This window comes from Ursus americanus, chromosome 30 (genome assembly GCF_024610735.1).
Source record: "Ursus americanus isolate L20-20 chromosome 30, mUrsAme1.1.p, whole genome shotgun sequence".
NCBI lineage: Eukaryota > Metazoa > Chordata > Mammalia > Carnivora > Ursidae > Ursus > Ursus americanus.
Genome location: NC_142156.1, coordinates 15,343,511 through 15,368,263, shown reverse-complemented (window position 1 = coordinate 15,368,263; position 24,753 = coordinate 15,343,511). Strand labels below are relative to the sequence as shown.

At 56.9% G+C, this 24,753-nt stretch overlaps 2 protein-coding genes across 5 annotated transcripts; one reads left to right on the top strand and one right to left on the bottom strand.

Annotated features, from left to right (window-relative positions):
• Positions 1 to 510: 510 nt before the first annotated feature.
• Positions 511 to 19,085, bottom strand: DDX54 (DEAD-box helicase 54). 3 transcript variants are annotated; one of them, XM_045776351.2, is made up of 21 exons: positions 18,871 to 19,085; positions 16,404 to 16,533; positions 14,762 to 14,832; positions 14,034 to 14,222; positions 13,897 to 13,946; positions 12,817 to 12,858; positions 12,597 to 12,692; positions 11,800 to 11,921; positions 11,631 to 11,692; positions 11,423 to 11,554; positions 9,831 to 10,041; positions 7,454 to 7,588; positions 5,795 to 6,025; positions 5,628 to 5,701; positions 4,716 to 4,937; positions 4,294 to 4,436; positions 4,091 to 4,204; positions 3,334 to 3,438; positions 2,975 to 3,087; positions 817 to 1,054; positions 511 to 612 (listed from the first exon to the last, which is right to left on the bottom strand). In XM_045776351.2, the coding sequence occupies exons 1-20, from the start codon at positions 19,042 to 19,044 to the stop codon at positions 822 to 824; spliced, it is 2,649 nt and encodes an 882-aa protein (XP_045632307.2). In that variant the 5' UTR covers positions 19,045 to 19,085; the 3' UTR covers positions 511 to 612; positions 817 to 821. The 3 variants fall into 3 exon arrangements, with proteins under 3 accessions (XP_045632307.2, XP_087713454.1, XP_087713455.1); XM_087857328.1 differs by having other exon boundaries at positions 511 to 1,054; XM_087857329.1 differs by having other exon boundaries at positions 511 to 1,054; positions 2,999 to 3,087.
• A 120-nt stretch (positions 19,086 to 19,205) lies between these two features.
• RITA1 (RBPJ interacting and tubulin associated 1) lies at positions 19,206 to 24,202 on the top strand. Of its 2 annotated transcripts, none has more exons than XM_045776374.2 (4): positions 19,206 to 19,569; positions 19,810 to 19,888; positions 20,254 to 20,619; positions 23,150 to 24,202. In XM_045776374.2, exons 3-4 carry the CDS (start codon positions 20,309 to 20,311, stop codon positions 23,655 to 23,657), a joined length of 819 nt encoding a protein of 272 aa, XP_045632330.2. In that variant the 5' UTR covers positions 19,206 to 19,569; positions 19,810 to 19,888; positions 20,254 to 20,308; the 3' UTR covers positions 23,658 to 24,202. The 2 variants fall into 2 exon arrangements, with proteins under 2 accessions (XP_045632330.2, XP_045632320.2); XM_045776364.2 differs by having other exon boundaries at positions 19,207 to 19,569; positions 19,746 to 19,888.
• The last annotated feature ends 551 nt before the right edge of the window (positions 24,203 to 24,753 follow it).

Here is a 24,753-nt window from a genome sequence, read left to right as displayed (position 1 = left end):
GCCTGGGCCAGGTCCTCCCTCCCAGGGGAGTTATGGCATTAAACAAGCCAATGTGTGTCAGGTGTCTGGAATGAAGCCCAGTGCAAATTCTGGTAAATTCTAGATGAGTGTTTGGTAAGTAAAGTAAAACAGAGCAGCAAGAGGGCCACACAACAAGCACCCACACATGGGGCATCTGCTCACAAAGCTTCCTCTATTGTGGATCCGTGGCCTGAGAATCCAGCTGCTGGAGGCTGCCCTTGACCTTCCCAAGACCCCACACTGGGGCTGGGGAGCCCAGGGCTTGGAGGGCAGAGGCCAGGTCAGGTTCTGACCTCTGTGGGTGTGGTGGGGCCATGTGAACCCCTTCACAGCCAGAGGAGGAGCCGCTGAGCCCTGTGCCCCACACCCCACTTCCCAGCTCCTTCCCCATCCCCCACTCTCTCAACTCAGCAGGCATAGTAGCTGGGACTTTAATACCTGGGTCTGCCCCTTCTGGCTCCTTGGGTAGACTGCACTCCCGGTCCACTCGAGGTGCTTAGTAAAGGTTTATTACATTAAAAATACATCACTGGGCCTTAGGCACGCAGGGCTTGGCCCCATGTGGCCACCACCTTGGAGCTCAGGAACCACCTAGAACACATGGAAGCAGCGGCAGCTGAGTGTCCCGACCTTGCCAGCAAACCGCCGGGCACCCCCGAAGACCCTGTCTGAATGGCTCCATCCTGGGCAGAGGCAGCACCCCTCTTCTGCAGGGGGCTCCACGGCCAGCACAGGGCCAGGCGTACAGTGGCACACAGGGACATCCGCTGACGGAGGAGCACGGGGCTGGCTCACCTGCCTCACATCCTCTTCCTCATCTTGCCCTTCTTGGCGGGGGCGCCGCGGCCGAAGGCGGCCCGCTGCAGCTCCTGTGCCCGGCGGCGGTTGCGGGCCGAGAGCTGTTTCAGGCCCCCACGCTGTAGGAAGCGAAGCTTCTGCGCCCGGCGCCGCTGCTTCAGAATCTGCTGCTTGGTCTTGAGCTCCGAGCGCACGCGGCCTGCAGGGGCGCCAGGGGTGCGGGGCTGGGATGCACCTGCCAGGACAGGAATTCAGGGAGCGTGGCTTTCCAGTCCACTCCGAAAGCCGACTCCTACCCAGACCCCTCCAGACCACTCCCCTCCCCCTGCTCCCGCTCTGGGTTCACTGCTGTGGCCCCAGTGGTCTGGCTCATCGTAGGTGCTAATAAAGCTTCCAGAGTCTGCTGTCGTGGTCAACAGCGTGGACCCTCAAGCCCACACTGCCCGGGTTCAAATCCCAGCCGGGACCTCCCGGACCTTGAGCAAGTCACTTAACTTCTCTGAGCCTCCGTTCCCTACTCTGAATTAGAGAACAGCACCTACCCCACGGGTCCCAATGTGGAGATGAGGAGGAGGTGTGCACCGTGCTCAGAACAACAGTCAGCCCACAGTAAAGGCCTCCGAGGTGCGCTATCACGAGTACAGACCATCCGATGGAAATTACTGAGCATGTGCTCTATGCCAGGCACTGGGACCCAGCACGGACTGAGAAAGGCTCCAGTCCCTGTCTCCATGGACTGCACGCTCTAGGCTTGTTAGCTTAACTTCCTTGCACAGGAGAGAGGTCAGAGAGGGCCAGAGAGGGGAAGGGATGTGCCCACGGTCACACAGCAAAGTGGTACCAGCAGACGCCAGCCTGCTCTCCCAGGTCTCTGAGAGGGCACTTACTCTCTGCCGCCCTGGCTCTCCACTAAGCCCCGGGTCCCCTTCCTCTACCATGTTCCCTCTTCCTGCCTGGCTCCTCCCTTCCCACAAGAGTGAACTTTTCGGGGCTCCCACACAGATGATCAGTAAGGCAGCCCCAGATGTCTCCACAGGGGCCAAGGTGCCTGACAGGGACCCATCACCTCCAAGGAGGACAAAGCACGGAGGGAGAACAGCTGCTCCTTCCCGAAGCCCATAGGCCATCCTCACCCCGCGGCCCAGCAGGCCCAGAGCAGCGGGTAAAACCAGGAGCTGGGCCATGAGGGGTGAGAGGCCCAGAGGAGGCAGGAGCAGAGGCACAGAGAGAGGGAGACGGAGGCACCAAGCGGGAAAAGAGACACACAGAGAGACAGGGAAGGAGAGAGACAAAGACTGAGAGATGCGTGTGTAGAGAGAAAGAAAAATGACGAGGGAGACAGAAGGAGACAGAAAGACCAAGACACGGGAAGAAAGGAGACAAAGAATGAGGAGAAAGGCAGAGAGAAGAGAGGAACAGGGACGCAGAGTCAGAGAGGAACAGGGACCCAGAGAGGAAGCTTCCAAGAAAATCAGAGACAGAGACAGAAAGGGAAAACTGGAAGAGACCTAGCCAGAGAGGCGAGGCGCTGAGGGAAGAGGGGAGTCCACACGGAGCACTGAAGGGGCCCAGAGGAAGGTGCAGAGGACGAGCTAGGGGCTGTGACAGAGAACAGGGCCCAGACTGAAGGACCCAGACCCAGAGACACCCAAGAGGAAGTGAGCAGCCCCGCAGGGTTGCAGGGAGACAGCAGGGCTAGGCCCCTGGCCCGGGAAGGCCCTGGGGAGGGGAAGCACCTAGGCCCAGTTGCCGCTCTCGTGAGCTAATTCGTTCCCTGTGCCTATAAGACAGACGTTCCGTCTTCTTGCTGCCTGATCATGTGGGGAGTGTCCAGCACAGAACCTGTCCCCACACAGCAAGGGGGAGCCCGCTGACAGAGGTGGGGGCAGGGTGGGGGCCATCCCTCCCGCAGGGCACGGTGGACGTCCTGAGCCCTGCCACCCCGTGGCCCTTCTGCCCTGAGGGGCTGACCAAGGCCCTGGCATACAGGGCGGCTGAGCCGCTCGGTGGCTGTAAAGGACAGGCTCTGGCGGACAGAGCCCGCTCAAATCCCACTGCAGCCTGGCACGGGCGGAAGGGCTCAGCCCGGCCAAAGAGAACCAAGTGATGCTGATCAAATGGACCACTTGGCAACCTGTTTTGAGGACCATCCTACCTTGGCCTCTGCCCCGCTTCCCACCTCTTCGCTCTGGGCCTCGCTGGTGGGATGTTCCTTCATCTTCTGAGTCACGATCATCGATTTTCTGTTTCTGTTTCCACTTCTGGTAGCTGGGAAGCCTCGTTAAGGAGGCTGCGCGGGACCATGATGCCCTAGACTCCAGTGGGCGGGGAGCAGGTCCTGAACCCCCTCCAGCGGATATAGGTACCACCTCTCCGGGTGGGGCAACAGAAGCTGCTCACCCCGCCCCCACATCCAGAGTACGCACTGAGAGAGGCTGCTCGGCCCCTCCCCTGACCCACTCCCACCTCCAGGGGCTGCTCGGCCCCGCCCCCTGGCCCCGCCCCTCTGGATACAGGTCCCGTTTGTAGGAGCTGCTGATGTAGCGGCCACTCTCGGTCTTGATCTTTTTCTTGTCTTCCTGTCCTGATTGTCCCACAAACCGTTTCTTCTTCCGGTCCCTGCGGGAGACGGAATTGGGAGAGCTAATGTGGAAGGAGGTGGCCTGGGGCGCCCGCTTCCCCTCGGCGCCTGTTTCCTCCCCACCCCCTCAAGGGAAGCAGCCAGCCCAGGTCCAGCATACAGCAAGTGCTCAATAAAGGCCCATTCCCTGCCCCTCTTCACCTCTTCGTGGCAGCCTAGGTCTCAAAAGGTGGTGTGGGGGTCACTGGGAATTGGGGGGCTTGTATCAGGGGTAGGGGCCCAACGGGGGTTCCCAATCCTACTCCACCACCTCCTGGCTCTGTGACCCTGCGTTAAGTCACAGCATTTCTCTGGAACCAGAGTCCAAATGGGAGAAATGTGTCAGGAGCTCTGTCGAGAAAGACGAGCTGGCAGCAAGGAGAGACGGATCGAGATCCGTGCTGTGTACGGTCACATCAAGGGGACAGGACGTGGGGGTGGGGGCGGTGGGGTCACTGTCCTTGCTGTGTGTCATCACGTGGGACAACCCAGGAGGGCTCACAATCCATGCTGCATACAATCAAGTGGGGGGTGTGATACTTCCTGCTCTAGGGGAACAAACGGGAGTCAGGACAGATAGGGGCCACCTGCCCACTGTGTGGGACCGCAGGGCAGACAGGGGGGCACGGGGGTGCATGCTCACTTACTCACCACTTGAGCTGCTGCCGGCCCCTGGTCAGGTTCTGGGCCTCGTCCCCCATCAGGTCCAGGACAGCGCCAGCCACCTGCTGCTCGAATGCCCCCCCATCCCCACCGATGCTCAGGCTGCAGACGAAGGGCGGGGACATGCCACAGGGTCAGCGGGGGGCCCATCAGGCCCCACCTACCCCACCCCAGACCAGCCTGCCACTCACCCACGCTCACTGTCGAAGTCCTTGGGCCGGTAGGGGATGTAGAACTCCTGGTCCCGATGCCGGGCTTCCTCCCTCCGCCTCTTGGCTCCCCGGTTGGGTCCCAGCTGCTGCCGTTTCCGGCCCATGACCTCCGTGAAGACATCCTGGCAGACCAAGGCCCGGCGTCACACCTGCAGCCCCCGGGGAAGCCGCCGCCAGCCTCTCCACCCGCCAGTCTAGCTAGAGTTAAGGGCCAGCAGCTTCTGGGACTCTAAAAGTTTGGAACTGCCATCTGCACCCTGTTTCCTCGTCCGCACTGCGGGACGACCGCAGCACCAGCAAAGCAGGCCAGGTGCGGGAGGAGGGGCTGTGGGCCAACCGGGGTAAGACCCACTTTCCAGCCCCAGGCCCAGACTCTAGTGTCACCACGGTGGGACCTGTACCTCCACACTCTCTCCCGCTGCCTCCTCCTCCTCCTCCTCCTCGGGCTTCTGTTCCAGGGGTGCCGGGCAGCCGGGGGCAGGGCCAGCTGTGTCCTCCTGCCGCCCCTGCCGCCCCTGCCGTCCCTGCTGGAAGCTGGCGATGGCCTTGCGGTCCTTTTGCCGCTTGGCGCGCATCACCTGGCTGCTCAGGTCCCGGCTGGAGGCGTTGATCTCAAAGATGGTCTGTGGCGGGAACACATGGGTCCTTCACCCATGGGCCTCCTTCTTCCCAGCCCTGCCCTCACCAGCCTGGTGGGCTCCCTACGGCATTCCTCCCCAAGTCCTTTCAGCTCTGTAAGGTGCGTACTCTGGTTCCCTGTATTTCACCATTAGAAAGGAGGCCCAGAGAGGTCAAGAAAGCAACCCGAGGTCACAAAGCTGAGACAAGCGAGTGGCATCTCGATCCTGGTTCACCTGGTTCTGAAACCAGTACTCTCAACTAGGACCCTCTCCAGCTCCTTTTCCCTGATACTGGCTGCCTTCCAGGCTTGCCCACTCCTAGGTAGGTCCTTCTGAGCTTCTGTGCATGCTTGGCATTGGCCCCAGATGGAGTGCCCAGTGGGAGCCAAGAGGGGATGACAGGTGACTGAAATCACAAACAGGCCTGGCACATATCACTCCCCTCTGTGAGCCTCAGTCTACCCCTCTGGAAGGGGCAGGAAGTGGCTACCACATGGGGAATCTGCTGCAGACCAGCAGGGACAGTTCTAGAACAAGAGGCATCTCTAGGGATGCTGAAGAGGCAGTGCCTCAAGCTCAGAAGAAAAGCCCCGCTGGGGTCCTGCTGGGGGTCAGGAGCTCAGCCAGAGTCCTGGCTCCATGGCAGCCACCGTGACCCCTAGACCCCGTGGGCTCTCCCACTCCCTGACTCACCGTCCGTGAGCGGTAGCTCTTGATGCTGTCCACCAGCTTCAGCCGCTGCAGCTCCTTCTCCTCGAAGCGCGAGCCTGGTGGGCATGGGGAGGAGGAGGTGTGAGGCCGGGGAGGCTCCACGGGGCCCACCCGCTGCCCACCGCCCCACGCCCCCTGCAGGGACTCACTGAAGAGGGGGTGTAGGCCCAGCCCCGCGAGGTCCAGCTCCTTGGCCCGCTTGATGGACTCGGGCGAGGGTGCGGGCCGGGAGCGCACGTACTGCTGCTGGGCGTTGTCGGCCACCCGGCCCAGGCCCCGCAGCTCCAGCGCCGCCGCCAGGGTGCTCCGCAGGCCGCCCTCCTCGTCATCCACCACGCTCTGCGGCACCCGGCCCAGCACGCCATCCGTGCCGCCCGCGCCTGCCGCCACACACGCAGCCCATCAGAGGCCTGCCAGCCCGGCGTCCTACCTGCAGCCGTCCCTCCTCTCCCCGGCCCTGAAGCACGAAATAATCCCCAGCTACGGAGCGGCTGCTCCGACCGGCCGCTCAACAGAGCTCGACCCGCAATTACAGCCCGAGGGCCGCTGCCTGTTCTCCCGAAGATCGTTTTCTTGGAACTCAGCCCCCCCTATGAAGGTTCTTATTGTCCTTGGCTAACTTGTCACCAGAAGGGCGGGACTGAGGAGCTGCCGCGGGTCATCGGACCTGCGGAGCCTAAGCCATTCCCTCGCTCGCTCTTTCTGTTGACTCTCCCATGAGACCATGGAATCCCCCAACAATCCCACGTTACAGAAGAGGAAACTGAGGCTCAGCAGAGGTTTAGCCTTGCCCAGCAGCATGCTGAAGGGTTGTGTCAGGATTCGGCCCCCGCATCGGGTTAAGAGCCTGGCCGCCCACCTCCTCTGGACTACGTCGGTCCCGGGCCATGCTGCCCACCCTGGAGAGCTTCGGGGCAAACCCCCCAACAGTGAACTACTCCACAGCTGGCTTCTGTTAGGACCCTGCTATAGGGGCTCCTTCCCTCTCCCTGCCCCTCCCATCCCCACTGCTGGGTCTCAACCCACGGGGTCTGCCAAGGGCTCCAGAATCTACATTTGGACAATGGGCCCAGCGGCTCAATGGCAGACACTCCTGATGCTCTGAACCTCAGATGCAGCACACAGTAGGTGCTCAGTGAACACGTGCAGGGCTGCCCCGAGTGCAGGCTCCATTTACACCTGGCTTCCTGAATCCAGGCTCCCACCTCCCTGCTGAGTAACAAGCAACGTGGGATGTGTGGCTGGGCCTCACCTGTAAAGCGACCCTCCCGATGTTCCCAGACGGACACAGGAGACGATGTACATTAACAGTTCGACACACAGTAGGACCACAGGAGACTACCATGATCGCTGTTGCCCACCCCATGCAATTCCACCCCACAGAGAATAAGGGAAAGCTCTGTGAGCTCGGCCTGAATGAACCTCAGTCTCCCTCTGCCTGCCCCGGAAACTTAGTCAAGGGCAGGGTCTCAAACAGATGCCCGCAGGGGCCAGACAAGAGGAGCAGGGGAGGCAGGGGCTGCAGTGAACCTGGGGACCCATCTATCCGGGGCACATGGCCCAGACCAACTGCGCAGCAACCTCAGGAAAAGGTAGACTGAGCAGTCAGACCCAACTGTTTTCCAACAGACATCAGGAATCTGGATTTCTATGTGAAATTCTGAGTTTAAAATACAGGGATTGCGCCCTGGGGTCAAGTCCAGGCCGGCCTCCTCCCAGAGCCAAGACAGCTTCTCCCCGGCCTGCACCAGGAGCTCCACAGGTGACCCACAGGGACCTCCTGCCTCAGTGTCCCAGCCTCCACTCACCTGAGAACCCCTCATGGCGGGGGGCAGGGGTGAGGGCGCGGCCGAGGAACAGGTGCAGGTCCAGCAGATAGGGAACCTCGTCTGGGGCCACCAAGGAGTAGGCTGTGCCGCTTCGGCCGGCCCGGGCCACACGGCCTGTGGCGAAAAAAGGTCAAGCTGAAGCAAAGACAAAGGGCCCTACAGCCCAGCATGAGTCCCGCTGGCCCGACTCTAAGGGTGCGGGCCAGGCCAAGGCCACACCTCACTGAGCTGCTGTCCTCGACTACGAAAAGAGAAAGGGCTGCACAAGCGTGTGAGCCCAAACAGTGCTCTGGGAAATGAGCAGAAATAAAGGTAAGGCCCTGTGTTCATTATCAACATCAAAAGTCTTCAGCACCCCCACTTCGGGAGACTTTCCCCAAGGATCCAAAGATGCATGTTCAAGGGTGTCTACGGCAGCTCTGCCCGGAACAAGCCCAAGCGGGAAACCACTTCAAGCCTTGACAGAGGCCTGGCTAAACGACTTAGCTGATGACCACATGATGGGACAAAAACACAGGTGAGGAAAGGGGCCGGCACGCTGTAGCCAGTGACCAGACCTGGCCCCTCCCTGTTTGTGTCAATAAAGTTTTATAGGCACACAGCCATGCTCCTTCATTTACATATTTTCTAAGGCTGCTTTCGAGCTACAATGGCAGAGATCAGGGAGATTACAAGCCCTCAGAGCCTAAAGCATTTAGTATTTGGCCCTTTACAAACACAGATTTGCCAACCCCGTCACAGCGTGATGTTTAATGGTGAATGGAAAACACGCACGACACACACGCGCTGACGCAAGACAAAGGTGACAGGAAAAGAATGTCCAGTGTGATTCTAATTCTGTGTTAAGTGAATCCAAGTGTAACGTTACCTCTGGCTTGTTTCTGCATCTTGCAAAAACAAAGAGTCACCACATTTGCAAGATTCGTTCGGGGTGGTCTGACTCTCACTGTGGGTCACACGGCACGTGAGAAACTCGCTTTGCGGGGGGGGGGGGGTTCTGCAGACCCCTCAAGGAAGCTGAAGCCAGCTCTTCCCAGAGCCATAGACACCAGGGCACAGCAAGCAGCAACCAACAGGGAGCCCAGGCCCCTAGACCCGCGGCCGGGGACCCGGATGGAGGCCTCCCACACGCCCCGACTGAAGGTGGCAGCAATTCTCCCGGGGCCCAGCATGGCAGCCAGAATTTACTTATTCAACGAAGTTCAATCACATGGAACCTGCCCTCCCGATTCTTCTCTCACGGACACGCACTGAACTTATTTGTACTTACAAACGAAGCACGAAGCACGCACAGTTACGAGTTAAAAGAAGGCAAAGAGAATAGAATGGTGGTTGCCTGGGGCTGGGGGAGGGAGGGCAGGGAGTTAGTGTTAATGAGAACAGAGTTTCCGTTTGGAAAGACGAGAAGGTTCTGGAGGCGGACGGTGGTAACGATTGCACAACCACACGAATGTACTTAATGCTTCTGAACTTATGCCTAAAAACGATTAAAATCGTAATCGTGCATGATGTATACTTTACCACGACTTTTAAAGAGGCAGCAGTGACAAGAGACATACTAAAATGACAGCCATGTCACCAGGGAGGCAAGCAGGGACAGTGGGGAAGAGGAGGTTCCAAACCCAGCCATCCCACTTTGCTAACTGTATGACCCCTGGCCAGTTATGAACCTCCCTGGCCTCAGTTTCTTCTTCTATAAAATGGGGCTGATGCTGCTGGCACCCACTACATAGGATGGTTGTGCAGACAGAAAGAGCCAGTAAAATGCTCGCACCCAGGCCCGACAGGAGCGCTGGGGGGGTGGGCACCAGTTGCTGTCGTATCCCCAATAACAGGCACGTGGCTTACTGCCTTCTGTGTGCTTTGCTTCATTTTCCAGTTTTCCTACTATGTGGGAGCCTTACTTTCATCCCTGAAAAATTACAGAGTACTTGGCCTGGGAGGGCAGAGATGAAGGTGGGTCCCACGTGCTGACTTAACAAGGTCAGGAGCCCCTTCCCGTCTGCCCTCGATGAACAGGAGGCAGAGGGGTCTGTGTGTTATTTCGATCTTGCAAAGGTTTGAAGGAGAGGAACTAAAAAGACAGAGTTTCAGGGAGAGGACTGTGATGAGGAGGGGGGTCAGGGGACATGCCACCAGGCCCCAGGACAGGAAAGGGAGACAGAGCCCAGAACGGGGCATCCAGACAGCGGGAGGATTGCAGCTGCTCGGAGCTGTGGGAATCAGGCCTGGGCCACATCCCCCAGAGATGCGAACTCACGGGGCCCTTGGCCAGGCCTCGATTTCTCTGCCTAGAGCACTGAGCCCTGCACTGTCAGCTCCCACCCTGGGCCAGGTCCGGCCATGGGCTCCTCACCCACGCGGTGCAGGAAGAGCTTGCCCTTGGCAGGAAAGCTGTAGTTGATGACGTTGTCCAGCAGCGGGATGTCCAGGCCGCGGGCTGCTAGGTCCGTCACGATGAGGGTGGAACACTTGCCGTGGGTGAACTTGGCGAGGTTGATCTTACGGGCCGTCTGATCCAGGGCACTGTAGATGTGGGTGCAGCTCACCCCCTGCATTGTCAGCAGCTGTGCAGAGTGAAGACAAGAGGGAGGGAAAGGGGTAAGAGGGCTTCCGGGAGACAGGAGAGGAAGCCAGGCCATGGCGGGGGTGCCACGCTGTGCTGGGAAGACCGACGGCTCTGGAGGGGGACACCTCCGGTCTGAATCCTAGTTCTGAGGGGTAGTGTCATCAGTACAAACGGGGCCTCTATCACCTCCTATCTCTCTGCAGGGCCAGAGGGGTATCAAAGGAGATGACATGTGCAGAGGTCTCCTGTAAAAGTGCCAGCCCAGGACACCAACTTCATCCCGCCTCTGCCACTAACAAGCTGTGTGACCTTGAGCAAGTTACCTAACCTCTCTGTGCCTTTGCTTTCCTTATCTGTAGAATGGGGGAGACTAATAGTTCCTTCTTTGTGGCTTTGTGACAAGGACTAAATGAGTTACTACACATAAAAGGCTGAGCCCAGGGACATAAGAAGTACCGTGACAGTATTAACTGCTCTTTAAAAATTACTATTTTGGTTTTATTCATCAGTGATCCCAGCAGCTGCACAAAGGAAGCACCGTTAAACGTACGTGAAACCCAGTGAACTGCGTCCTCAGATAACAGACCCCAGGTGTGGCCACCGGGGTAGGTGGCAACGACTGGCAAGGGGCGCTGGCAGCCTCTGGGGCACCTGGACTGCCCCAGGCCAAGGGTCCCAGGTATATACGTATGGAAAAACTCCACCATGCTACTCCCGGAAGCTCAGGACACTTTACCCAGCTTCCAGCTTGCAGGGCACACCTCCATTTTAAAATGTGAGATACACGGAATGCTGAAAATCTACAGAAAATGGGAGGACTGGGGGCTGGGGAGGTACACATCAAAACAACCCGGATGTAGGGGACTATCAGAGGAATCAAGACTGGGCCTGAGTTGATAGAACTGAGTACTTGGGAGTTCGTGATGCTATTCGCTGACGTTAGTATGTGCTTGGAATTCTTTTTTGTTTTTTTAAAGATTTTATTATTTATTTGGGAGAGAGAGAAAGAGACAGAGAGAGAGCGTGCTCATTCGAGAAAGAGCCGGGGGGAGCAGCAGAGGAAGAGGGAGAAGCAGGCTCTCTGCTGAGCAGGGAGTCGGCTGCGGGGCTCGATCCCAGGACCCTGGAATCAGGACCTGCGCCCAAGGCAGATGCTTAACTGACTGAGCCACCCAGGCGCCCCAGCAATTCTTTATGACGCGAAAGTTAAAGAATAAAAGAGGACCATCCCTGGCCAGGCCTGTACCCAGCTCTGGTGCTGCCCTCTGGTGGCCGCACACGGAACTGCAGCTCCAAGCTTGCCACAGAGGAGGTGCTGCTCCCCAGGAGGGTGGCCCACTGGTGGCTTCCCCAACCCGACCCCCTCAGGGCCCCCTCACCTCGCTGAGGTACTCGGCGTGGTGCTTCGTGGCCACAAACACCACCGTCTGGTCCTGGGGCCGCACCACGGTGCGCAGCAGGTGGAGCAGCACGGCAGCCTTGGTGTCCTCGCGCGCGACGAAGAAGGCTGTCTGTGGGGAGAGGGGCCGCGGTGGGCTCACGGGGCCTCGGCTGCAGGCTGGGGCAGGGGCACGGGTGGAGCCTCACCTTGAGCTGCTCGTTGAGTTTGGCATCCACATCGAGCCGGATGAGCACAGGCTCCGTGAGGCCTGCGGTTGGCACAGGGCAGGTGTTGGGGGGTGGGTAGTCACGGAAGGACGAGCACCCCAAGGCCCCAAACCGGCGGTGGCCCCTAGCCGCGCCCCGGCTCACTCACCCGCCCGCGCGAACTCCACCAGCAGTTTGGGCAGCGTGGCAGAGAACAGGACGGTCTGGTGGCCCCCGGGGAGGCGGCCGATGATTTCCTGCAGCTGCTCAGCAAACCCCATCTCAAAGAGCCTGCGGACAGAGGGCGGGGGTCGGGAGAGGGGCTTCCATCCCAGCGAGCTCCAAACCCGCCGCCCTTGCCCCCGGTGCACTCTCTGCACTTGCACTGTGTGTGCCCCATGTGATTCTTCACGTCACTGTTTAGTTCACCTTTTCTCTGCGTGACCACCTCATCCCCACAGTGATGACCTAAAATCCTTGAGTCTGTTCTCAGTTACATGGCTCCGTGTCATGCTGAAGCCAAAGCTAGCGGCCCTCCCTCGGCGCCAGGCACGGTTTGCGTGCTTTCCAAGCACTGACTCTCCCAGCACCTGCCAGTGTGGGCTAGTGGATCCCCTGTCCGTGGATGAGCCCACCAAGGGCCACGGACCCTCAGATTTGCCCAAGTTCACAGAGCTGGGTTATGATCCCACCCCGTCTGGCTCCAGTCGGCGCTCCCCACGTTGTGCTACTTTGTATTTCTTTGAAATCATGTGTTTGTTGTTGTACTGGTTCCTTCCATATCCCTAAAAAGAAATACAGTGTACAAACACAAAATAAAAACTGTCGGTGCTGCCCTGGGTCTGTGGCCCGCGTTGGGGGAAACGCTGCCTTGAGTACGGCCACACAGGCCTCTCCTGGCGAAGTGCTTCCTCCGGGCCTCGGGGCCAACCTTGGCGCAGGTGCGCAGGCAGCGCGCGGCCTCACCTGTCTGCCTCGTCGAACACCACGTACTCCACACTCTGCAGCCTCAGGTTCATCTCCACAGCCACGTGCACCAAGCGCCCAGGGGTAGCAATGATTCTGGAAGGGGGTGTGTAGGCCAGGTCACCCGGGGCCGGGGCCGCCGGCAGAGCCCTCCTCGCCCTCCCCAGCAGCTGGCCGTCGGGGAAGAGACCCCAGACTGCCGTCCTCAACCCAAACTCACATGTCGGGATTTTCATGGAGGGCGGCAAACTGGTCTTCCATCCTGCGGGGGAAGGGGAGGTGTCAGCTTGACACACAGGCCGCTTTAGTCCCTCTGTCTCCAGAACCAGGTGGCCAGGTGAGGCCCACACCCGCCCCCAGACACCGCAGTAAGGAAAGGCTGTGGCCGAGCTACTGGGCAAAGGCACTGCCCCGACAAGACATGAGTTCAAACATACAGAAGGACTGATACTGCAGAGTTCCCCAAGAGATGGGCTCAGCCCTGGAGCTCCCCTCACTCCCTCTCTGGACTGTCACCTACCAGCTAACCCCGGAACTGCCAGCTCCCCAAGATGCCAGGCTGCTGGGTCTCTGTCCTTGTTCTTAAACCCCCAGGGCACACAGCCCTAACGCTGGTCCTCCTCTGAAACACCCTCGGGACACCCGTAGGAGCCAGAATTTTGAGTCTGGCCTAGCCCAGGGAGGCATTTCGGACAATCAGGAGCTCCAGAGATAACAAATTACAACGTGGGCAAAGGAACCCTTAAAAGCCAAACATTCTTCTCAGAATTCAAAGCGACCGGTCACAGTGACATTCCGAGAGAAGAATAAGGAAGGGGCTGCCCTGTGAGGGAGAAGCTGTGGGACGGGGCAGGAGGCTGGGGTCCAATCTTAGCTCGACCACCAAATCGCCACGTGGCTCTGGGCCTGTCATAGCCTCGGTCTGCTCATCTGGAGAACAGGTATGGTGACTGCCACCCCAAAAGATGAGACCACTGCATCGGGCAATCTGAGCTATTACAAACACTCCTTGGTTTCTGTGCAACAGCTCACTATTAGGTGTGCGTATTAAAGTAGGTACAACCGAGCAGCCTGAGAGTCGACCCTGTGCACCGCCGGCTCCCCTAGGAGCACCCGAACCCCTGTAGGAGCGGCGTGGGAAACTCCTGTGGTATTTCACTGCCTGTTCCCCCTTCTCTGTGGGGTGCGCAGAGACGCTGCCACTGTTCCTAAGCCGCCCGGGCTCCGTTGACCCGCACCCTGGAGACTCGGCTGGTGCTTGCAGGGTGGGGCCCATGGCAGGGGGCAAGGGGGTTCTTACTTGTCCCCGCCCAGGATCAGGGCGGTCCTGAGGCCTGTGAACTTGCCGAGCTGTGAAGAGAGAGAGAGGGAGAGAGGTGACTCGGCTCGCGGAGGCCTCCCCGACCGGCCCGGCTCAGCCCAGCGGCCCCAACAAACCTCCTTGGTGAACTTCATGGTCTGCAAGGCCAGCTCGCGGGTGGGTGAGAGGACGAGGGCGCGGGCCCCGGTCTGGGCGCTGCGGGTCTTGAGCCGCTCGAACATGGGGATAAGGAAGCAGGCCGTCTTGCCGCTGCCGGTCCGGGCCATGGCCACCACGTCCTTGCCATCCAGGATCACTGGGATGGTCTGCAGGGAAGCGGGTGGGAGAGGGGCAGGGTCAGGTCCTGCCCCCTGCACCACACGCTCCAGAGCACTGAGCCCCCAGGGAGAGGGTGAACTCGGGGTCTCGCTAAGTGGGAAGGGGTCTGTTGCCCGGTCCTGAGCCCATTCCTACCAAGGCTTATTTTGTACACTTCCAGGGATGAGCAGCTCACTACTCCCAACTCTTTCCACTGCTGGAACACACCCTTCTTAGGTAAAACCAGACTCTACCTCCCTGTCTTATCCTCGTCCTCGGAACCCCAGAGAATCATTGTCCGCCTCTTGGCTAAATGTCTGAGAACAATGCTCATGACCCAGGGGTGATAATGGGGCACCTGCGAGTTGCCTGGGCAGGGGCTTAGCAGTGGGCAGCCTTGAGGAGGCTCAAATGGCAAAGAGGACAACTTTCTCCACCTGGGAAACGGACCAGATGTGACAGCTCAGACAGGGGGCAGGGGTCTCGAGGCTGGACAGGAGGGTCAAATCCCTCCCCCCAAGCCCCATTAACCTTCCCCGTCTCGTACCTTCCTCTGGATGGGTGTTGGCACCTTGTAGCCCTTCTTCATGATGCCCTTGAACACCGGGTAACTCAAGCCTGGGAGAGAGACAGGGATGGTCGGGGGAGGGCAGCCCCCGTGACACACCACAGGAAGCCAACCAGGCCAGATGACCGTATCATCAACATCAACAGCAAGAAGAAACGAAAGGCGGCGGAACAAAACTTAGGAGACAAACCGACCCCCGGGGTGGGATTCACCTCACATGGATTCTGACTTGAATACACGCTTAGTGCCGTGAGACAACTTGGGGTCTCAAGGTGGCGGGATCTCAGCCCTGCTGAGGACCTGTGCCTGTTGCAGGCAAGGGTAAGGTCACGTGGGAAGTATTTAGGGCTACGAGAGGGGATGTCTGTGACTCGCGTCAGAATGCTCCAGGATGCGGGGGACAAGCAGGGGGGTGGTGTGGAAGAAACAGGATGGTCGACTGGCGATGGGTACGGGGAGACTGTTCTCTATTTTTTTTATACGTTTGAAATTTTTTATAGCTAAAAGAAATGGATGGGAAGTCGTCAGGGGCTGCGAAGGGCGCGGGTGTGGGTGCTGACCAATGAGGCACGTGGCCCCGCATGGGGGAGGAGGTGGCTTTGGAGACTGAACGTGACTCGGCCTTGTGGCAACGGGAGGACAATCGGAGGCCTGGGGACAGGAAGCACCGTGGCTGTAGCTGCTTTTTGGTCAACCCTTCATCTTTCTGATCCAGAAAGGCAAAAAGTAACCACATGTAGATATTTTTATTTGCTTTTTCTCTAATCACTGATAAAAGTTTAGCAGTTTTAATATATTAATTCACCGTCCAGACTCCTTTTGTGAGTCGACTATTCGTTTTCTTCACCCAATGTTCTGTCAGGGTATCTTTTTCTTACTGATTTGTAAAAGCTCTTTGTATGTTAGTGATGTTAATTCTGTATCTGTCCCCAAGGTGGCAAGTACGTCACAGATACAGCATTTACTGTAACTTAGTTTACAGGGTTTTTTGGCGAACACACATCTAAACGAAAAAAAGTCAGACAAGGTTCAGATCATACCTAGGGCTTCTTCTTTTTAAAACTATAAAAATATTCACCTTGATATTTATTTATTTATTTTTAAAGATTTTATTTATTTATGTGACAGAGAGACAGCCAGCGAGAGAGGGAACACAAGCAGGGGGAGTGGGAGAGGAAGCAGCAGGCTCATAGCGGAGGAGCCCGATGTGGGGTTCGATCCCATAACGCCGGGATCACGCCCTGAGCCGAAGGCAGACGCTTAACCGCTGTGCCACCCAGGCACCCCTCACCTTGATATTTAAATCTTGGCACCAGATGCTACTGACTGGTAAAGAGCAAGCAGGAGAGCTCGGCATTATTTCCCGCTAGCCAGGTGTCCCCATCCCCCCACTACACCTTTCCGCCCTCTCCTCTGAAGTGCATTCTGTCCTGTAGTAAATCCCTGAACGTCCTCGCCTGTTCTGTGGCCAGCGCTGCCCTGAGTCTGCTTTATCTGCTCTCTCACTGCGCCAGTCCTCAGCCTACCCAACACCTACCACAGAGCTGGGCCCCGAGCACAGAGGGCATGACGAACCCCTGCTGCGCCTCCCCCAAAGTCCCCGGACGCCTGGCTCACCCACCCATGGACTGGAAGCCTCCGGACTTCTTCTTCTTCTTGTTCTGGGCGCGTACCATCTCCCGTGTGTCCGGCTCCACGTCTGAGGTGCATTCCGAGGTAGGGAAGGTGGGCAGGGGTCTGCCAGGTCCCAGCTGGGAGGGAGGAACAGAGAGGCAGCGTCACCCCAGGCACAATCAGACCACTGGGGACAGGGAGAGGGACTACCTTGTTGTGGACACCCCTCCATTCAAGCCCATGATGCCCCCACCAGGTCACATGACTTCTCTACTAAAGGGCTCCCCTACGACTGGGCCAGGGCAGGGCAGAGGGTCAGAGTGTGGGCCATGCAGATTGACTGCCTAGGTTTCAATCCCAACTCTGTCACTTTGTCACTTACCTGTTGTGAAACCTCAGGCGAGAGACTTAATCTCCCCGAGTCTGTTTCCACGTCGGGGAAATGGGGATGACAGACAAGAGCACGTGTCTCACAGGGCGTGTGAAGACTAAATGGGTAAGTGTAAAGCCCAGAACAGCACCCAGCACATAAATGGTATCCTGGTCTGTCATCCAAAGCCCTCAAAATTAAAAACCCTAGGGGGCCAATCAAAGCACATACTGTGTGTGTGGTTCTAGACTTCTCCAAGCTGCCCTGTCCCCCTCTCCTGAGCCTCGTTCTGATCCATCACCCCTCCCAGCTCTGCGCTCTCTCGTGCTGGCCTCCTTCCTGCCTAGCCAGAACCCACTTGTCCTAGAACAGATATATCCAACCCAGACACCTCCTCTGGGGAGCCTTCTCAGACCACAGAGCTGTCCCCCTTCCTCTCGGAAATAACATTTCTGGAGCACTAATTCATAATAATGGTTAAAACTTCTGCGGCACCCACTCGAAGCCGGGTGCTGCTCTGAGCATTCGTATAAATTAGCCCACTTTGAATCCTCACGGCAACTCTATGCAGTAGCTACTATTAGTTTGTCCATTTTACAGAGAAGGAAACTGAGACACAGAGCGATGAAGTGACCTGCCCACGCTCACACGGCCGGCAGGGATTTGAACCCTGGCTTCAGAGTCTATGTTCTTTCCTCTGTGACCTTCTGTGGCCCCCTACAACCGTCTGGGTCAGAGCTGCAGCGGGTCCAGTGTGGTCTGTGAGCTAAGAATGGATTTTATACATTTAAAAGTTTGTAAAAATATCAAACAAAGAAGAGAATGACCTTACATGGCCCCACAAAGCCTAAAATATTTACCACCTGGTCCTTAACACGTAAAGTTTGCCAACTCTGCTGAGTGAGCAGAATGCGTGAACACTGTAATTTAATCCTTTCATGAGTCTTTAAGGCACATGTAATCCTCTGTCTTGTACACATGTGGAAACTTCTGCCTTCTACAGATGCGGCACAGAGAGATTAAGCAACTTCTCCAAAGTCCCACAGCCAGTACACGGTTGGGCCACATTTGAACACAGAACCGCACCAGGGCAAAGCTCTGTGTCTGAACTGTATCTGTGGGCTCATCTTTGGCACCTACTACCTTGCCCTCTTGTGTGCTTTACCAATGTCTCCACGTTTATAGAGCACCTACTGTGTGCCAAACACTGGCTCCATTGGGGTGGGAAAACATAAGATCCAGTCTGGTCCCTGGAACATAGATTCCTCTCTTACCTAAACACCCACTCTTTCATCTACTCACCCAAACCCCACTCTGTGCCAGGCACCGGCTGGGCACAAGGCTGTGGGAAATAATGGGCTTTTAGCTCTTCTGCCCCCCTGGTGCTCACATCCGACCCTCCACCTTTTGCATACAGTTGGCACTCAGTAGTGGAAACAGCATGGGCCCTAGAACCAGAGGTTTGAATCCTGGCTCTCCCACTCACAAGCTGTGAAGTCTTGGTCAAGTTCCTAAACCCCTCTAGGCCTCAGGGTTCTCCTCTGGAAAACGGGGACGGCAGCACTTAGCTTACAGAGCTGGTATGAGGATTAAATGATAAGGCTTGTAAAGTTCTTAGCATGGAGTCTGGCACACACTAATCGGTCAGCAAACGCGAGTTTAATTTATTATTTGTTACACAGGGGCTTTGGGGCGTCACTGCCTCAAGCCACGAGGCCCGGCCTCCGCTTAATTCAACCTGGCAACAATCCCCCAAAACTCTTGGAAGTCCGTACTTTGGCACCCGCACTTTTCATTGGACCAAAGGGCTCTAGGACCCGCCCCCTGGGCAGGAGGTAGCCAATGAGAGGCCGCGACCGAAAGCCGGCCAGGAAGGCCCGAACGCCCGGGCCCCTGGAACGCATAGGCTCTAGCGTCGGGGGCCGGGGCGTGACGGGTGTGGAGACACGTGCTCAGACTGGCGGTCCTGTCCCCGACCCCCGGCCAGCCGACCTCTCCCCACCCTCAGCCGTGCCCACTCCCCAGCTGGGGAAACCGAGGCCGCAGGGCAATGCGCGGAGCCGGGGCCCGGGCTCCAAAGTGTGCCCCGGCGCCGCGCGCCTACCTTCTGGGCCCGGGTGTCATCTTCCGCCTGGATCTCAAACTCGCCGTCCTCCGAGTCGCTGCTGCGGGCCTGGGAGGCCGCGCCTCGGCGCTTCCGCAGCCCCTTCTTTTTCCTCCACTGGGCCATGGCAGCGCGGGACCGAGGTCCGGCCGCCGCGCGCGTGCCGGCCGCCATGCGGGCCCCGGTGCAGGCAACCGGGGAGGGGGCGGGGCCTGCAGGGACGTACCAACGGCGCAGCCGGGCGGGGGGGGACACCGCGCCTATGCTGCCCGCCTGCGCTGCCTCTCCTTCTGTAGCCCTAGGAGGATTGGCGCGCACGCGCGAACACACACCTGACTGGCGTGAGAGGGACCTCTCCTCGGCTTCGGGGAAACTCCTGGTGCGTCCGAAACGGGGTGCCCCCCCCGGTGCTAGTGGTTCCGGCCGTGCCGCCCAGTCCCTCGCTGGTTGCCTTGGGCTGCGCGCGCCGGACACACGTCTCTAGGGCCTGGCTGTCGCGCGAGTCCGTCCGCGCGGTTCCCGGGGCTGGGGCTAGGGCTGGGGGTGGGGGTGGGAGCTGGGGGCGGCTCGAGCCCCCTGGGCTCTGGGACTCCGGGCTGCAGATAAACTGGGATCTCGGAGGCATCCACGGAGGAGTCCAGACCTGGTGAGGAGGGGCCGCTGAGTTTGCTGCCGACATCCTGGAGCCGAGATGCTCAGGTAGGAAAATTAACTCAAGAACGCAAGGACCTCGGACATCAGCCGGGGCATTGACTTGGGGATCGGGGAATATGGGGCAATTGGAGGGATGGGCGTGATCTGCCAGTAGTAGAATGGTTAAGTGCGTAAGCTCTGCACTCCTCTGTCAGGTTCAGATTTCTCTTCCACTGTTTTAGCTTTATTAGGTGCGACTTACAGGTGTGACTTCGGCTTCTAAAGCCTCAGTTTTGTCATCTGTAGAATGGACAGAACCGAAGCTACTTCGAAGGACTGTTAAGATGATTAAATGAAGCAATGCGCGTAAAGCTTTTTGCACAAGGTAGGCATGAGATAATGCTGGGTATTATATTCACCGCATAAACACAGGATTTAAGGACCTGCCTTGTCTCCCCCATCCCACCATGCTAAGTTTTCTTGTTGGTGCCAAAATAGGCACAGGCCCCATCTCTTCTTCATCCCCGTAGTGTTCAACATTGAGCACTGTATGCCAGGAATGCACATTTATTCATTAAATATTTGCCAATAACACCCCTCTCCCTATTGTTGTGACAGCCAAAAGACAGACGAACAGATTTCTGAAGTGTCGCCTGGGGTTGGCGGCTCCCCTTTTGCCCTTGGGTTGGGAACTTAAGAGACAGCCCATCTTCCTCTGCTGGCACTGACAATGACAGGGGTGTTTCACAGGGAGCCCTGGAGGCACGACCTGGCAGGCAAAGCATGCCTGCGATCACGCAGAACTATGGGCAGCATGAACACCCCTGTGGATCTGGCCATCAGTGGGATGCAGACCCTCCACCTTCAGCACCGTTGCCGGGGCAGCCACCGGGTCAAGGCCAGGGCGTCATACGTGGATGAGTCTTTGTTTGGCAGCCCTGCAGGTACCCGGCCCACACCACCAGACTTTGACCCACCCTGGGTGGAGAAGGCCAACAGAACCAGTGGAGTGGGCACAGGGACATCACGGGCCTCAGGGGCCAATGGGAGCTGTGAGACCACCTCCTCCAGCGGCAGCACCCCAACCCTTACACCAAGGAAGAAGAACAAATACAGGTAACGGGATGGGAAGATGCACTCCTGTACTTGTGAAGCCACCTGGGTTCCTATTAGAGCTCTGCTGTTGACGTGCTGTGTGACTTTGGGCAAGCACCTTGACCTCGCTGAGCTGCAGTTTCCTTATGTGGAAAATGGGACCTAGTGGGACTATGGAGAGTAAATGAAGTGAGGTGTGTACAGGGCTTGGCACAATATCCTGTCAGGAAGCTCTCAAAGTGATAATGATGATGGTTGAACACCCATTTCCAAATGCCACAGACCAAGCAAGTGAGGCCCAGGGGGGTCAGGTGATTTGCCCAAGATCACAGAACAGTTTGCATAAGAATATTAATGTGGTTGATCCACGAAATGACATAGATGTAGTGGGTCCCAATTTCAGCGAGTCATTTCGGAAATGGTTTTTGCTGCCTTTTCACGAACGACCTAGAAAAACAGGAGTTGATGCTGATGGTTATTATTGTAAATTAATAAGTTAGATTGTTTGGATTATTTCAGGTTGATATCCGCCTGGAGGAAGGTGTCTAGTGGTGAGCCACAGGGCTCTATCTTGTTTATTGTTATCGGTGGTTTGGACAAAAACACAGAAGACTGGAATATTCGTCATTTACCGCCGCCGTAATAAAATACCGTAGACTGGGGAGCTTAAACAATGGAAATTAGTTTTCTCGCAGTTCTGGAGGCTACACGTCCACGTTCAATGTGCTAGCAGACTGAAGCCTCTCCTCGCCTGTTCTCTCATGGCCTTTTCTCTGTGAGCATGTACGTTCATGGTGTCTCCCCCCTTCTCATAAGGACACCAATCCTGTTGCTTTAGAGCCCACCTTTATGACCTTGGTTAAGCCTAATTATCTCTTTAAAATTCAGTGTGAATTTTGGGAGGGCATTGTTCAATCCATAACAACTAGCCAATCATATTTGGGGTCCATTCTGAGCAGGAGGGGCATAGACTGGTGGAAAGAAGTGAAAATGGGAATGGTGCCTATTTAAGGACATAAAATTCAATGAGAGAAAAGCAAGGCTCCATTATTATTATGCCAGCTTGAGCGTGCATCTGACGTAGGGGCCATAAGGTAGGGTCAGGTTGTCATTAGCAGCACTGACACCTACAACGTAGCTGAAAACGCTGTTGTAGTGTGGGCTGCATTAACAGGGATATGGTGTCCATGATGAGGGAGGTCAACTCAACGCTCTCCTGGAGGACAGAATTTTGTGCAGGATGCTGACAAGTAGAGGGTGTCAGGTGAGAAGGTACATAAAAGAGAGAGAGGCTATTGAGTAAAACCTTTGGCGCTGGACAGACAGGCAACAAGCAGGTGTGGTTTGAGAAATTAAATCAAGTGGCAAAAAGTTGACTTTTCAAAGACTTGCAGTTTCAACACAGAAGCGCTTTCAGTCCTGGCCAAAAGCCATCAAGCTGACACCTTGTAGGTGTGCCATGAACATTTGTGAGATGAACAGAAAAAAATAATTGCTGAGTGAATCTAATTAAAGGTGAGAAAGCCTAGAAGTCACTTGTGTCTGATACGCTGATCCCAGAGCTTGGGCCCTTGAGCCAGGCTGGATTTGAATCTCGTCTCTACCCTCCTTGCTACAGGGGCCCCCTCCCTATGCCTCCTTTATTTGTTTGTAAAACGGGATTATTCTATCTCCCTCCTGTGGATGTTTGCGAGAGATAATGAGATGAGGCACATGACAGGCCGGAAGAGCCCTCAGTAAATATGCAAAAATTTTAAAAGCTGCTTTGGTGAGGAGGCCAGGTCAGCTTTATAACAAAAGTTCAAACTGAGCACCCTCTCAATGCCAGGCACCTTGCTGTGTCATTTCAAATACTGTGGGACGGGCCACAGGACTGCAGAGGATTCGGCTGACAAGGCCACTAGAGAGAAGGAGAATTGGGGGTAAGAAAGTAAAGACTGTAAAGATTAAGGTTATATTAACTGGGACTCTGAGATGCAAGTGACAGAAAACTTAACCAAACTGGCTTCAGCAGAAAAAGGACATGTCAGGCTTGCTTATCCGGGGCCCAAACTGTTGTTGGATCCTGTCTCCCTCTTAGCCCAGCTTACCCCCCAACGTTCCAGCCGAGCCAGCCACCCTTACATCCTGCCGGCCGGCTTATCAAGGCCAGTTGGCAGACAAACATCTCTCCTAGTAGCTTCAACAAGGGTCCTAAGGCAGGCGCTCATTGGGCAGGATGGGCCATATGGCCTTTCCCAAGCCAATCAGTGTGGCCAGGAAGGTGTAATATGCAAATTGACCAGGCCTGGGACATGTGGGGGAGGTAAAGGGGGAGGTCGGGATGCCGGGGACTGGCTGCTTGGCTGGGGAAAAACAACAGAGATGGGGGTGGTGGGACACCAGAGGGCTGTGGCGTCGCTGTGGCTGCCAGGCTGGGAGACAGGGACTTTGGGATCGACAGGCAACCCTCTCTGCTACTGCAGGTGCCTGGCAGGGGATGGGGGCTTAAGGTTTTTAGGGTTTGTTCGTTCATTCCCTCAGCTGACTGCATTTCTCTTCCCTTTATCAGACTGATCAGCCACACTCCTTCATACTGTGATGAGTCGCTCTTTGGCTCCCGACCATGGGGCACCAACTGGGAAGGACCGTGGATGGCAAAGGGGGATGCTGCCAAACTCCATTCCCTCTTCTGGACACCCCCAGCCACCCCTAGGGGCAGCCACTCGCCCCGCCCCAGGGAAACCCCGCTGCAAGCCATTCACCCAGCTGGTCCCTCGAAGACAGAGCTCAAGGTGGCAGCAGACTCCCAGAAGTTGTCCACGGGTGGGTTAGACTCTCCACATCCTCTGAGGCGGGAACGTTCCCATTCCCTCACACACCTGAATGTCCCCAGAACTGGTCGCCCACCTACCAGTGGCCCCCACACCAGCGGGCCCCGGGATCCCAGGCCTTCCCCATCGGGGGTGACCTTCCAGAGTCCCCTAGTGACACCCAGGGCTCGCTCGGTTCGTATTTCAGTGCCAGCCGCCCCCCAGCGAGGGGGGGCCACCCAGAAACCAAAGCCCCCTTGGAAATGAGTTTCTTGGCCGTCTCATCAGGTTTTCCCATGCGGTCATGGTGAGGGGCCCAGTTTCAGAGGAGGGCAGCCCGGAGTCTCCTAGGTAACCATGAGTCATTGGAGAAGCTCTCATGGGGGCAGACATAGCGAGAGTGGGCAGCGCCTCTCTTTATGCCGACAACTGCCTGTTTCTTCCTTTACCCCATCATGGGGTTTTGACGGCTGCCCCCTGAGATGCCTGTTCCAGTCTTGCTAGAGCCATAGGCCGTAGAAGTGCCAACCCAGGGGTGCTCCTGGGAGGGGCCCACCACTCCCCCATCACTTCCACATCGTCTTGCTGCCAAGCGTGAATAAATGGCACAATCGCCAACCTGAAGGGTCCCTTCTTCCTTCAAGCCAAGCTTCCTGCTCAGGATGAGTTTCCAGCTGAGTCTGGAGTTTTCCCAGGCACAGTGAATGGACCATGGGGAACAGGATCTGGGTGATGCATAGGTGGACATGTTTTTATTTTAACAATCGTGTATTTATTTTCACATATTAAAAATATATCAGTACCTCATCAAAGCCATGACTTGGACTAATTTTATTTTCCTTAGGGTAAGGGCCAATAGAGGCCTGAGTGGAATTAAATAACAACGTTTAATAATATAATAAGGAAGTGGCAGAAATCATAACTCTGGCCAGTTGACAACTAATGTTTGGGAACATGGGCCTCATACATTTCCCACGTTTTCCCAAAAAACAGAATGACGAGGACTCTGCCAAGTGGAGAAGTCCAAGAAGGCCAGAAGGTTACACATGGCATCCGAGAGCACTTGGGACAGAGAGCGGGGTAAGCACTCCAGGAGCGACCCGCTCTCTGGCTCAGGTGCCTGTCATCTGCACCACCCTGGGTCAGGTCACTTACCCTGCTCGGATGGAGTTGCACCCAGAATCCCAGGATCCTGCTGGATTTGTGTGGGGGCTAGGCTTTGGCCTCTTTGTGTCCCCATTTCCCTCCAGTGCACCTCCAGGAAGCACTGGGGTTCTAGAGAGCCCAGTTAGAAGCCACATCCTTGGTTCTGTACCTCCCCCTCCAGGAGGGGAAGAGCAGACACGTGGGGGAGCAGTCTGGG

Excerpts from the sequence above, each read along its gene's own strand:
- DDX54 (XM_087857328.1), bottom strand. The coding sequence starts at position 19,044 with ATGGCGGCCGGCACGCGCGCGGCGGCCGGACCTCGGTCCCGCGCTGCC. Across the intron at positions 11,555-11,630 it reads AACTCAACGAGCAGCTCAAG|ACAGCCTTCTTCGTCGCGCG; the intron begins GTGAGGCTCCAC and ends CTCTCCCCACAG. Across the intron at positions 4,205-4,293 it reads GACTTCGACAGTGAGCGTGG|CCTGAGCATCGGTGGGGATG; the intron begins GTGAGTGGCAGG and ends CTTCGTCTGCAG.
- RITA1 (XM_045776374.2), top strand. The coding sequence starts at position 20,309 with ATGGGCAGCATGAACACCCCTGTGGATCTGGCCATCAGTGGGATGCAG. Across the intron at positions 20,620-23,149 it reads AGGAAGAAGAACAAATACAG|ACTGATCAGCCACACTCCTT; the intron begins GTAACGGGATGG and ends TCCCTTTATCAG.